Source organism: Aquila chrysaetos, chromosome 6 (genome assembly GCF_900496995.4).
Source record: "Aquila chrysaetos chrysaetos chromosome 6, bAquChr1.4, whole genome shotgun sequence".
Classification (NCBI taxonomy): domain Eukaryota; kingdom Metazoa; phylum Chordata; class Aves; order Accipitriformes; family Accipitridae; genus Aquila; species Aquila chrysaetos.
Window position 1 is genome coordinate 28,728,153 of NC_044009.1, and position 13,933 is coordinate 28,742,085.

A 13,933-nucleotide genomic window follows, 5' to 3' on the forward strand; every position below is an offset into this window, starting at 1 on the left:
GCTTTTATGACTTTGTGTACTGTTTTGGTTGAGTGACTCCTACAGTTCCGGGTGGGGCATATTCAGAGGATATACATTAAGCCATTGTGCAGCTGCTCCTGACATTCTTTCTGTTAGAAATCTAATTTTTGTCTTAATTTTGGGAAACTTCAAAAGTTCCAGCTGTCTGCTTTCTTCACCCCAAATAGCCTCTGGGAGCTTGGGATTTTTGACCTTGAAAAGCTAGGAAAGAAAATCATCATCCACGCTGTCCCGCTACATGAAACAGACCATAGGCCTTCCTGGCCCGATTCCTGCCTCTGGTGCACCAGTTGTGCTTCAGTCATGCGAGATCTTCCAGAAAAACACACAATGCAAGAGTAAAATTCTCACAGACTGCACCTGTACAGCCCTGCCTACTAGAGGGCCATTCAGACCGATAGAAAGCCCTCTTTACTTGGCCTGGATAAGGCAGGTTGGTTGACTTGCTCAACTCCCTTGCTTGAAAGGGTTTGGATTGGTTTTGGTTGTTTTTTTCCACTGGCTCTGTTGCTGGTCTTGTTTCAGCTTTTCATTCTTTTTCTTGAACTGTCCACAGCATTTCAGGAGCAATCAGTATCAGTGTCCTTTACAGGATTGCAGCTTCCCAGAGTTATAGCATGGCTTATGAGTTTCGGTCCTCGGTGCTCAGCTCAGTCCACTCTGTAGCTCCAGCCATGCTAGCAATGTCATTTTAAAAAAGCATAATGGTTTCTTGTACTTATGAAGTACAAAGTATGTCCTTTGTCTAGGACTTTAATAGCTATTTTCAACACTGGTAGCAAAGCCAAGATTTTCCTTGTAGTTTTAAGTTTAGATATTGCCTAGAATGAGGTGCAGCCTGAACTACAAACCTGCCCTGTGGCAAACATGCCATATAGAAAGTATGCTCTTCAGTCAAGGAAGTAAGGAATGGTTTTTCCCATTTTAAATTTTGTTTTACTAATTAAGTTATCAAAGTTATCAAAGTTAAACTTTCAGAAACTCTTTAGTTTACCTTCCAGAGCTCAGTCTCTGCTTGTCCTCTCACTTCCAATATTGAAAACTCTGTGTAATTTCCCTCTCCCTGTATCCTTAAGTGCAGTCTGAGTAGCTCAGGTGGATTTACACAAACTTTGTAACAGATCAGTATCTTTTGCCAAACCACTTCCACAGCATTTGAGTATATTTTCTAGATCAGACATTCAAAGTGGCTTAATGCATATGGCTACCTCAGTGGTTTGGGTTTTTTTATCCTCTGAACTTACGCTATATGTTAACCCCACAAAACTTGCAATAACTAGCTATTCGGCATCCAAAGTGGTGTATTACCAGTGCTTGCTCTACCTCAAGGAAACCTTGCCAAAATATAAAAACATGGTTTAATTTAATGCTGTTTCAAAGCAATTGCTGAAATTTGGTTACAAGGTGGCTAACAGCCACTGTAGCCTTGAAAGAGGAGGAATACATGCCCACTTGCACATTTTCAGACTGCACGTAAGTTAATGCCTGTGCATAGGTGGGCTTGGAAATCTGTTAAGTAAATTACTCCCGTAGTTCAGTCTACTGGTAGCAGAACTGCCAAAACCACAGAAGCTAGGTTAAAATCTTTACTCATGAATGGTGCTCTGTAAATAGCAGGAGGTAAAAGGCAAGTTTAATTGCTCTTTTCACACAGGATTTCCCCATCACCATGGCACTGCTAGCTTTAGAGACTATTGGAGAGTGTTTTTTCTCTCAAAGTAGTGTGTATCATAGTATTCTCTCCAAACTAAGAAAAAAACCACAAGTTCTTCTCCAGTTTTTCCAGAAGTTGCATTAATGCAGAAAAGCAGGTTCAAAAGAAGTATGTGGGTTCTCAGCTACTGACCGCTTTGGTAGCAGAAATTGTCACTAAGCAGTCAAGAATTGATGTGATTTAGTTTGAAAAGGTATCCAACATACATGTGTGAAATTTTAAGACTGAAATGCAGGACAAGAGCAATTTTCCTTTCCTGGCAAGACTGATCTGGTAAAAGGCCAAGACCCCCTTACACTTTGATACTTATGTGGATTTGACTACAGTAGACTCCTGTATCAAAAAGCAGGCAGTAAGAATTCAGTTCCATTTTCCAGTCAAGCTGACAACAGTGGTCGCCTGCAGTAGGAATGAGTATTAAAACTGGGAAATCATAGGAAGAAAAAAAAAAATGTAAATCCAAAAACCAAAGGTGAACAAGAAATAAAAGCAAAGGCAGGACACACACAAGTAGTATGACAGCCAGGAGCTACTTTGACACAAGGTAAGAACTGACTGAATAAAATCACATCATTTGTGTGCTGCAGAGCTCCAAGACATTTTTGTCACCCAATTTCTGAATGAATTTTGGTTGGGGCAGGCAAACCTAAGAACTCTAATGAATCTTTTCATTCTCAGCTTAATAATTCTAACTAGTTTACCATACAACTGTCATCCAGGTATCCTGCCAACAGGATCCCACTTGTTAACTATGTACACATTAATTACATAGACATAAAACTTAGTAAGAAAGGCATTTTAAAAGATCAGAGAGAAACTTTTTAAAGTATTTTATTTTTTTTTAATACAGATACAATATTTTTCCAAGGTCACTTTAGAGTGAGTGGTATACGGGTTATTAAAATGGAAGTGCCCATACAGTCATTTCAGGTTAAATGTGCACAGTATATTCTACAACACAGAAACCGCATTTAGAGTTTTTTCTAGAATGATTTGGCAGCTTCAAAAAGCTAACACACGTCTCCATCCTCAAAATCAATTCATTGAACAACAAAACCCAAAACTGAAACGCAATCCACCCCAACCACCAAACAACACGCTTATCTCAGTAAGGACCTCTTAGCAGATCGGGCTGCAACAGTTGTAGAGCTGTCTTTATCATGACCTTCAAAGTACTGCTGCTCTATTCGCCGACAAAAGGCTGTGAGATTACTGTAGTTTTTCACTTTTTCAGAGAGTTCATCAGTGGTTAGTTGAGTAGTAAGGATTGTGAACAGATGTCCAAATACCAGAGCATCTAATTCAGTTGGTCTGTAAAAACAAACAGAAAAAAGAACAGGTATTTTGGAAGGCAAATCCTGATCAAGAAAAACCCTGCTGTTGTGAATAACTTCTAGATAGCCATGCAGTCTAAGAATTGGGAAGACATCAGGCGACACTGAACTTAACAAATGCATGAGAACTGTTTAAAGAGTATATAAGCATACTGCTAGTTCTCAGTACGGCATCTTTCTTTGCCTTTGGTAGCTTGGAAATGTGGAAATAACACTTCTTAGATCAGGTGGAGTTACTGATCCAATATCAAACCGTGCTCCACCTTTTAGTTCTGTAACAAGGGCAAATGCTTATCATTTTGCATATTTTTGCAGGGGGTTTTCTTTTTCCTCTACAGATGTATACAAAAAAAAACCCAGCTATTATCTCACAAAGAAAAAAAAAAAAATGAGAGGAGGGGGAGGAAAAAAAAGCATAAAACCCCTATTCCCTTTTTTGTGCTTTTCAATAGTCAGAAACTATTCAACCAATAAGAAAAGGAGCTCCAGGATGACAGCAGCTGGAAACATCTCTTTTTTGAAAGGGGACTAAAGGGGACTACACAGAAGAAAATGGGTATTTTGGGAAACAGTGGTCTATTGAATGTTTTCAGTCCTACCTTATTTTAGGTACAAGCCTTCTGAATTGTCATCTTGGACCTTTGTATGTAAGTAGCCCATGTGCAAATAATTTTTTTTTTTTCAAATACATTAATAACTTGAGTCCTTCTTTACTCATGTTCAAGCATGAGGGTTTTCTAACAGATTTTTTTTTTGCCTTTATTTGTGGATCACTGAGAACTCTCCAGTGGAGATGTGGACCCTTGTATAACAAACTTAAATCTGTCAGCAACAGGCTGCTTTTCTTATTTACCTCCTACAGGCTCCCAGAAGTCACAGACTGAAAAATACTGGACTAAGAACACATACTTTCACAGTAATATTTCAGAGCTAAAAACTTTAAAGGTTGAAACTGTACCAAGAAAGCCTGGTTAACAAACAACAAAAACAAAATCCCCAAGCTACAATTCTTTACAAATATAGAAAGAAAATTTAGGAGATACTACTACGTTTAAGAACGATTTGAGAAGATGCAATTCAAACTTGTCTTCTATAAAGCATATTTCTGTATCCACTCAATTTACACTACCTGCCTAGTCTCAACTTGGCAAAGACACACACAGAAAAGTAACCAAGACCACATGCTGCCTTTTGAAGATGTCTCCCTGTCCAAATGTAGCTAACTGAAGTCCAGACCTGAGCATTTCTAGTCTGATCTATGCACAGGAGACATGAGGGAGCTAATGTGATGTTATTTAAATCCATAACATTTCAAAAATATTGAATTACTGTAGAGAAAAAAAAAAAAAAAAAAGAAGAAAAGCATTTTGCAATTGGAAGAAACTGGTGAAAGCAGAGGACACCCCATGAAGGCCAGATTGTTCCTTTTTTCTCCCCTAGGAACGTGAATCTTAGTTTTCACTTTGCAACTGATCCTTTGTTGATACAAGGCTAGCTTCTCCCCCAGTTCTTACAAGTCACAGGCACCCTCCTGCTAATTCTGTTCATTCAGAACTGCCCCTGGTGTTAAGGGCAAGACAAGCTGTCCTGGTCAGGACAGCAAAACATACATTCACTCCCCTCTACCTAGTAGAGAATGTTACCCAAGAAATACAAGTAAAGCTTTAAATGTATCATTTTTAATAAGAAACTAACTGTATAAAGGTGTACATGTAAGGTGCCTATGCAAGTTGTGGTAGATTCTGTAGAGAAGACAAGCAGGAGTAAAACTAAATCACAAATAGAAAAAACAACCAACAGAAATTTACAGAAACTTTCCTTTTAAACCCTTTAATTACTTATTTCTGAAATTTTATGTTTATATTCCAGTCACACATTTGTATTTCTACAACTAATCATGTAGCATTAAAATAAAACAGGAGTCTTCCATATATAAATATATGTGGATACATATCTATATCTCACATTCCTGGACGTAATATTTCAGTAAAGAGTAACTTACTGCTTATTGAAGAAATATGGTTGTGTTCCTAATCTCTGGGAGAGAGCCTGACAACACTGATCTACATCTTCAAGCACCTATCAAAGCACACAAGAGATAAAAGATTCATATTGTCAGGAAATACCAACATTGCTCTATTTGCACGGACAGTGGGAACAAGGAACATACAATGTTGGAACATGAAAAGCTGTTAAAGTCAGTCAAACCTACACAGTAGGCAGGTAGCTAAGTGTTACTTAATCTAACATTTGATGTAAGGCAATTCCGATTAAGTGCTTCCCATAACGTTTATAACTTAGCTTAATGAAAGGTACTAACTTGTACCTCAAAACTGCCTTTTTTTTTTTTTTTTTTTTTTTTTTTAGACCTCTGACAAGAGAAGCCTTGCAAAGCTTGCCTATTAACACCATACAGGAAGTGGGGGCCATAACTTACAACCTAACTTCAGGACTATGGCCTAAACTAACATCACCAGAGATGTACACTCATGGTAAAACATCCTTCCTCCCACCCCATCAGGTTGCACATAATTTAAGATTTATTGCTGCTGAAGGCAAATACCAGACTCCAGATAATGTTTTAAGTACAGAATATATTTTTCACTACAGCTGTTTCAAAAAAGTGTTACTCTCCAAGGCCTTTTAAAAAAAAAAAAAAGAAAGAAAAAATAAAACAGGGTAAAGAAATAAGCTTCACTTTTCATACTGACCTGTTCAAGCGTCTTTCCAGCCCATCCAATGGCTTTCATCTTTCGCCTTACCTCCCATTGCTTCTGATAGGACAAAATGCGGTTAAGAGGCCATGGGTAAGGGGAGCCATACCTCGGGTGAGTAATCTTTGTTTAGAAACAGAAAGGTACTGTGTTATTATATAAGAAAATACAGGTATCTCTATGCACAAAATAGCTAATATTCAAATATTTCTATCAGAAAGGGAGCTGTAAAAGAGAAAGGGAGTTGTGTGATATGCTGTAATTATTTGTGCAGAATTTATAGTTTGCAGCATAACCATTTAAAACTATTACTTCAGAAACATACACAAAACCCATATCTATCCTGCAGTCAGCTACCTCCAGTAATGACACAACTTCCCTAAAATGTATATGCAAGCAAAATTAAAGTGAAAAGACTGTATCATTAATGGTATAAACCTCAATGTTTCATTTATGAGTAGGGACTTGCAACTGTGAGCAAAAGTGTTTTCTCATTAAATTTTAATTAAGATAAATGCTGCAGAACCACTCACCTCCTCTACTGTAACATCATCACACCACTGGAGATAGAGCTAGGAACAGAAAGAACACTTACTAAAACTTCCTAATAAAGGAGAATACAGAGACAATCATTTCTCACTAGTAGAATTTTCTTTTCTATATTAGATTAAGTTTCCATTTCATTCCTCCTGTTAGACCTCTGAATGTAGAAAAGAAATTAAAACTGGAAGGCAAAGCCCAGTTGCTAGTCCTTACTTCGCCAGCACCAGGACCAAGCTGAGACCAAAGGCCCACTCCCGTTGCCCACGCTGCACGCAACTCAGCACACAGGTTACCAGCCCTCGGCTCCTCAGCCACCTGCAGCTCACCAGCATTTCCAGCACTGCTCCCACACCGGGATTGCGTCACGTTAACTGGCCACGGACGCGAACTGCAGGGGATCCCAGCCTCCCACTAGGCACATGAGCACGCACACTGTAGAAGGCGATAGCAGGGTGCCTGGCCAGCTGTGGGCTAGGGTAGGATCCCCGGAACCACTGGCATTTTCCAGTCGGTTACTTCTACAGCTACGTGACATACTTCAGTTAGGTGAGGGGAATCATACGCGTGGCTCGCATCTACAGGAACATTTCAGCAAGCAATCCATAGCATACAAAGAATTTACTCCTGCCTCCTTTCACCTCAAAAGTTGATGACCTAATCTAAGAACAAGCGGCATTTCCAATATGGGGAAAAATCCTAAAGGTTTCTTGCCTATAGTCACTTATGTAAGTGTGTGGAGTTACTATGGTTTGCTGTACCTCTGCTGTCAAGAGCATATTATTGACTAATTCCATATAAGCTTTCATCTCGGCTTTTTGGACTTCATCCAACCCATCACTGAGAGAATGGCCCTAATGGGGGAAAAGAAAAAAAAAAAAAAAAAAAAAAGACACACATGTAAGAAAGGATATTGGAATATTCAGCGATGCCTGACCCAAGGACCTCTGAAGTCAATGAGCTTTGGCTCAGATGCTGATCTCTTACATAGTTCAGTAACAAATTATATATGCAATTTCTACATAAAGTGTCCTTTAGAATTAAAAAGAAATCATCATAACATAACATAGCTAATCCACAACAAATGTAGACTATTATCAGTTATAGATGAACACAGTTTGAGCACACAGCCTCCTGGTTAGTGTATCTCTGTGGCAAGAAATAAACACAAATTTACATCTGTGATACAGCTTTATCAACTGCTCAGTGAGAAGACAGTATTTTTTTTAAATATAGAGGAGGGTTGGGGGCACGGAGAAGCAAAGGCAAATTTGAACAGTATCTGACACTTCAGGATTTAAACCAGTCAGTTCCAGGTTTAAGAGTTCTGAGACCCAGAGACAGCGCACGTAGAAAAACAGTCTCAGACATTGGCACTGGTATGCAGCTATCCTGCATAGAATTTACTTCCAGAATTTGAGTAAATGACAAAGAAAAACATTTCCATCTCGGCAAACTCCTATTCTAGGATATCTTTCTTTTAAAATGGCACTAGCTTCCTACACTGTTTTAGTAACATTTAGTAACATTCCAGAAGAGTACACCAAATCAGCACAATGCTATGCAGGATTAACATGCTATTCACTAATTGATGAAAACAATGTACTATTACCTTGGCTTTTACAAACTGGACTATGGGCCCAAGTTCGGATACTACTTGATTTCCCACGTGAATAAAGGGTACTTTGCCTGTAAAATGAGAAATGTATTTTAGTAAGAGCTTTTTATACCTGTAAAACATCATCTACAATTTTCAAAGCAATTAAATATTGCAGGTACACCTGAACATCAGTGTTTTTTTTCAAATGAGCACAGGTAAAGCTCTAACATACATAGCTCACCCAGTGAAGGTCTGTAGTAACAGACATCTTCCTCCTGATCTTCCTCCTCTTGAACCTCTTCTACATGCAATACTTGCAATTGTGTATTTCAAAGTTACAGAGTGAGATCTATCAACTTGTATTTTAATAATGGATTTTGCTTTGCTGGGAAGACTTAATTCAATGTTTCTCTGAAGTACAGCTGGGAAATCCCAGGAAAGCAGACAGAGCCCTTGGCAAGTTTTACGACACAACGCATTCCCACCCTCCTTTCTAACCCACTGGTGGGGAAAGGGCTGCTGAAAGGATGATGGGAGATGTGGCACTGTGCCCAGGAAAGCAAGCAGGGGAAGTGCAAACGCACACTCAGCAAGGCAGGGTCTTGACTCTCCCTCCTCCAGTCCTTCAGATTTCCAACGACTGGGCCACCCAGCTCCTGTTGGCTGCCCCAGTCTTCACTCTCTAGTTGTGAGCTGGCATTTTTGAGCCCCCATGGTCCCAGGGCCAGGAAGAGGTTCTCGGTATGAGACCCACAGCTTCACGATCTGGGGGGCTGGGAGGGGGAAGGGGCTTCTTCATCATCACGGAAGCAAGGTGGGGTTAAAGTTAATACTAGTAAGGCTCAACATTCAGTCTATGAAGCTGAGCCCTGAGGGTCCAGCATGGGGCAGGGCTAAAAACAGCCAGTCCTCAAAAAACTGGGAAATGGCTGTGTCACTGGTGTAATTTGTGGGGGTGCGAAGGGCTCCCGAGTCTGTACACACCACCTGCTCTGCTTGGTAACTTTTCTTACATGCAGAACTGAGCCAAAGCTTCAAGGCGGGCAGAGACACAAGAGGAAGCACTGGTACACACGGCAAGCCGTGATGCATGACAGAAGTTGCTGTAGCCCCTTTTCCCAGCTGTCAACATGTGAAGCTGAGGGCTCCTGCTCCAAACCACCCTAACCGGGTTGCTTGTCCTACAAATCTTCATCCAAGTGCAACTGACAAACATCAACCTTATATTTAAGACTAAAACTTTTAGGATTATTTACATGATTGAAACAACGCATAAAATGGAGATAAATGCTGGATGCTTTGTATTACTGAAAACGTCCTCAAGCCCAAAGGCTGTAAATGAGCCTGCCCAGTGCAGTGGGGCACGGCACCCTTTTACCTTCCCGCCTCTTGCTGTGGGCAAACTCTGCTCTCGATAGACAGCCCAAAGAGCAAGATCAGTACCTGCCTCACTCCAAATATGTTATTAGCAATACATTCACTCTTTTCACTGAAACACAAAAACCCTACTGCTTGGCCTAGCTCAAACAGTGTTCATGCTAACAGCAGATTCAGTCATGGTTTTTATCATGAGATTCACTTCTCACTGGCTCGATTAGCCTAAGGGTAATAAATGAAGTGCATCACACCAACAAAGGCTTCATCTGCATCCACACGCTGCATGTTGTGGAAGGAAATGCAGACCTCTCTGTGCTGCAATTTCAGTGGTTTCAGTCAGACTGTACTTCACACACCAAGACAATCCTTTGATATCATACTTTTGACTCCCTCAAAATGGGTTTTGTCATTACGACTGTGAGATAAATAACCTTCTCCCCAAAATGATGAGATGCAGATCTTTGTCTGCTGCTGCTGTGAGACAGAGGGTGGTGGGGAGGGAGAGAAGGGAACAAATGAAAACCTTGTCTGAATTGTCATTAAAGAACCAATAAAAAGAAAGAAAATGGGGCAAGTGAATAAAAGTAATAAGGACTCCAGGAGTAAGGGCAAAAAGAATACATGTATTTCTACTTACATTTAAAATTGAAGCAGTATAATTTTCCCTCTTGTGCTCCTTGTTTTCAGCAGAAGGAGGAAGTGTTCAGACCCAAATTACAATATCAGATGCCAGCAAGTGCAGACATGGGGTGCGAGTGACAGAGAAGTGAGAGCATGCAACTACCACCAGTCCTACACCTGCACATGCAAGATGCTCCTCTGTGCTTGGATTCAGCATTTCAAAGCTACCTTTATTTACTAACAAACAATTTATATACCTCCATATTTTGCTGGTTTTTTCACTGCTGCCAAGCAACTGTTGTTTTTTTTTAAAAATAGCATAATTCCACTGCTTTGACCAAAATATCAGTAGCAGCAACAGCACCCATACAGCTGGCAGACATATACTGACAGGCTCTTCCATGCGGCAGTCATCAGCCAGAGCCAGGTAATCGGTAAATAAGTACCTCCTCATACAACAAAAATCTGGGACAGAGTGCAAGGATTGCCAGACTTTTGCGCCCTGCATTCAGCAATTCTAATTTTTAGGCAACCTTCTGAAGCCAGCCTCTGGATGTTTTTAGGTAACCAGTCATCTCCAGCAAAAGGCAGGGTCTGTACCCTTCTAACACTTCATTTATTGTTGGTGGGTTTGGATTTTTTTCCAGACAGTCTCATGGATCAGAGGAAGACGTAAAATCACCTGTCACCCTTAACAGTGACAATGCACCCTTCGGTCTTCTCCTGTAACAACATCCTGGCAACCATCTTCCAGACTGGGTAACAAAAGATAATCTTTCCCCGGTGCTGTCTCACCCCAGCAATGGGAAGATATAACAGCATTCACTGGAATATTCCCTGGATGCAGAATAAAGCCACTTTTGGAAACATATGTCTTTCTGCTTCAGGACACAACCACTCTCAGACATTTGAGAGAAGGTTTCCACCAGGCAGCTGAACTGTCTGAACACTTTATATAGGTACTGCATTCACAGGCACGGTTACACATTGTGCGAACATTACTTTGCATTTGACTCTTTTAATTGTTTGCAGAGGAGAAACTGCACTGAAGAGGAGGGGGGAAGGCAACCCACACACAGTAGCACTGACTGACTGTTATCAGCAAGACAAGGCATAGTTGCCATGGTATCAAAATGGAGGTATAACATAGTAATTTAAATGAAGGCCACACTTACCAGATGGGGACATGTACTCGGCATTTGCCCTGCAAACCACCCGGATTGGCAGATTGCACATTTGCAAAAAGGCCTGGAAACAAAGAGTCGCATTTTAAAAGCATTAATACACCAGTGACAAACAAATGCATTCTTCTCAATACATTTGACTATGTTTTTGCTAGTTACTAGCACATGCTTATGAAGTATAGCTCCTTGCATACTGCTTTTAGGAAGAAAGAAGGGTAGGTAAAAGAAAAACAAGGGGATTTAACTTCCTTAGACAACTGTTTATCATCCAGTCATTGACGAGAATTCTTCTAATAAAGTGTCACCTATTTTTACTGTTTTTTCAAGACAAGCAAAGAAGCAGTACCTGACAGATGTAATTAGTGCTGTGGCTGTACAAAATCAAGTGACATTTTGCCCCTCCTGAAAGTCATAGTACTTACTTTTTCTGGCTAAAGCTGGCTAACCAAGGTCACGTTGTTTAACATGGCAAACACATATAGCACCTTCCCACATTATATTTACAATAGCTGCCAGAAGTTTTGCTCTATGAGACTATCAGAGCACAAGCCTGCTTTGGTAGGAAGTATTTATTATCTTTAATTTATGTGAATCATGGAGACCCTAAGTGATCCATTTACTGTTTCTTTCTATCTGTAACCTTAGATTCAAAGCATTCTCAGTAGGATACCAATTTTTGTCAGCACCTGCCATCACCACAAAATCCTTAGTACGCTTCTGTTGACATACCAAAATATAAAGAAAAATACTAGCAATTTGAACAGAACGTGGCAAATAAGGAACCTCTTACTCTCTAGAGTGTCTCACAACTCAGCTAAGTCCTATCACTCACTTTGTCTTTGCAATTAGACAGGTCACAATTCCAGATTCCAAAATCATACCTATTTATCCACAGTGACTTGAGGTGAAAAAAGCCTACACCAAGCAGGCTACCACCATGAAGAAAAATGCTGCTGTAACACGGCACTTTCTACATAAGCCTCCTCCAAGCTCTTCGGATCACAGGATCTGGCAGTAAACTGCACTCTCACAGCTTCAGACGCTCAGACCCTCATCATAGACATCAAGGTAACCTAAACCTTAACCTTGAGATTGCTCACCTCTGCACTAAATGAGACTGTAAGGCATGAACTAACACTGGCATCAGCCCTGTTCCTAGCTTTGTGGCTTCTGTAGTATCTGTCAGGCAAACAAAAATAACCCAAACAGCCCGTCTCCTCTCTCCTGTGCTCTTCCAAGTCCTCTATTCCCAAACCCTAACCCAATCCAGGGAAAAAAAGCTTTGGTCCTTTTCCAACCAAATGCAAGAACTGCACAGTCTATTACAACATTTGGCTCTTGCAGGTTTAGATGACCTAACTCAAATTCAAATCCCAATTTAAAGCAAGGAACTATGGTCACAAGCTGTTACACAAGACGTTGATTACAGCTGAGAAGAGCCTGCCTCAGAACTGTGGAGGCTCTGCAAAATCCACCAGAAACCTGGATTTCTACATCTTTTGATTCCTCAGCCTAACTTTAACTTAAAGCCCTGCTTGGCAGCCAATTATTGGGGGGGGGGGGGGGGGGGGGGGGGGCAGGGAGAGAGAGAGAGAGGGAGGGAGATAAAGTGAGGGTACTAGTCACGGTCAACATAAGCCAAATACTACAGGTCCTGCACTATTTAGCAATAAACTGGTCTCTAGAGTGCTTCATCCCAACTAGAACCTCTATTACTGCTTAAGGGTACAACTGTCACCCAAAGAAAATACAAGGCATTGGCCACATTTGACACCACCCCACTTTGTAAGCCTGTGTACCCATCAGAGTCCACCAAAAATTGAGGCTCTTGCTGTCTTAGCATCCCAAACTCCATGCAAACAGTAAGAATACCCAAAAGACTAATTTTTAAACAGGAATTTAAGGCATTGGTCTGTCTTGGCCCTGGACCTCTTCCTTTGCCTGCTGGCTCTGCAGGACCTAGCAATATCCATGGTGTTCCAGCTACCGTCACATGCACCATGTCTTCTGCCCAAACTGAGGCTTCATATGCAACTTCTTTGGAAATAGTTAAAAGACAAGAATGCAGAGATTTTCATTTAGATTAAATACACGTTCCTATGCCATTGCTGGACACTATCTAACCCACCAAAAACATACCCTCAAACTCAACTGGTACACAGACTTTGTTCTTCTGAAAGCTCTACCAGTAGCTAACATCATCTCAACAGCACTGTGCTGCAGTGAAGCTGATGGCATCAAGCAACAGCTCCAAAGAATTTCATCTTTGAGTGGAAGGAGTGGAGTGAACTTCTACCATACTACTTAATCCTTAGCTGTTGAATTTCATCCCAAAAATATGTGAAGTTTCATTTGGCCTAGGCTTACCAAATGATCTTCTTTCGCAGTAAGGCACTAAATTAACTCTGCAATTCTGCATTAAGCTAGAGATGAATTTTGTAACTGCCATGTACTATTCTCACTGCAAGTTCAGAAGAAAAAAAGTCTGAACCGCACTGGAGTTAGGGCAACACATGAATAACTGAAAAGCTTGCAAGTGCAGAGACACGTTTAAGCAAAAGGAGGTGAATCAGAGAACTGTTTTTACTTTTTCATATCAGTGTGTCAAAAATGAGACACACTGGCACAGAACACTTGGGTTACATGACTTGCTTCAGCAAATTCTTGCCTACTGTACATCGTATCATACATTGGCTCCTATATTGTACAAGGTTTCTACCAAAAACACAGTTTGTGACTGAAAAACAGTCCTCAGCATAGAGGCTGAACTATAAATAAAATCTTTTCAGTGTAAAGGGTTCAACCAAGTTTCCATCAAAGATCTGAAT

At 40.6% G+C, this 13,933-nt stretch overlaps 1 protein-coding gene across 1 annotated transcript in view; it reads right to left on the reverse strand.

The window, feature by feature from the left end:
- Positions 1-2,550: 2,550 nt before the first annotated feature.
- MTX2 (metaxin 2) overlaps positions 2,551-13,933 on the reverse strand; it is a 35,048-nt gene continuing 23,665 nt past the window's right edge. Inside the window, exons 4-10 of the mRNA XM_030017517.2 lie at positions 11,097-11,169; positions 7,936-8,012; positions 7,085-7,177; positions 6,317-6,355; positions 5,781-5,906; positions 5,072-5,148; positions 2,551-3,046 (exon numbers count right to left, since the gene is read on the reverse strand). Of these exons, the coding sequence (XP_029873377.1) occupies positions 2,836-3,046; positions 5,072-5,148; positions 5,781-5,906; positions 6,317-6,355; positions 7,085-7,177; positions 7,936-8,012; positions 11,097-11,169 (696 nt within the window). The 3' untranslated portion in view covers positions 2,551-2,835. The remainder of the gene's footprint in view (positions 3,047-5,071; positions 5,149-5,780; positions 5,907-6,316; positions 6,356-7,084; positions 7,178-7,935; positions 8,013-11,096; positions 11,170-13,933) is intronic.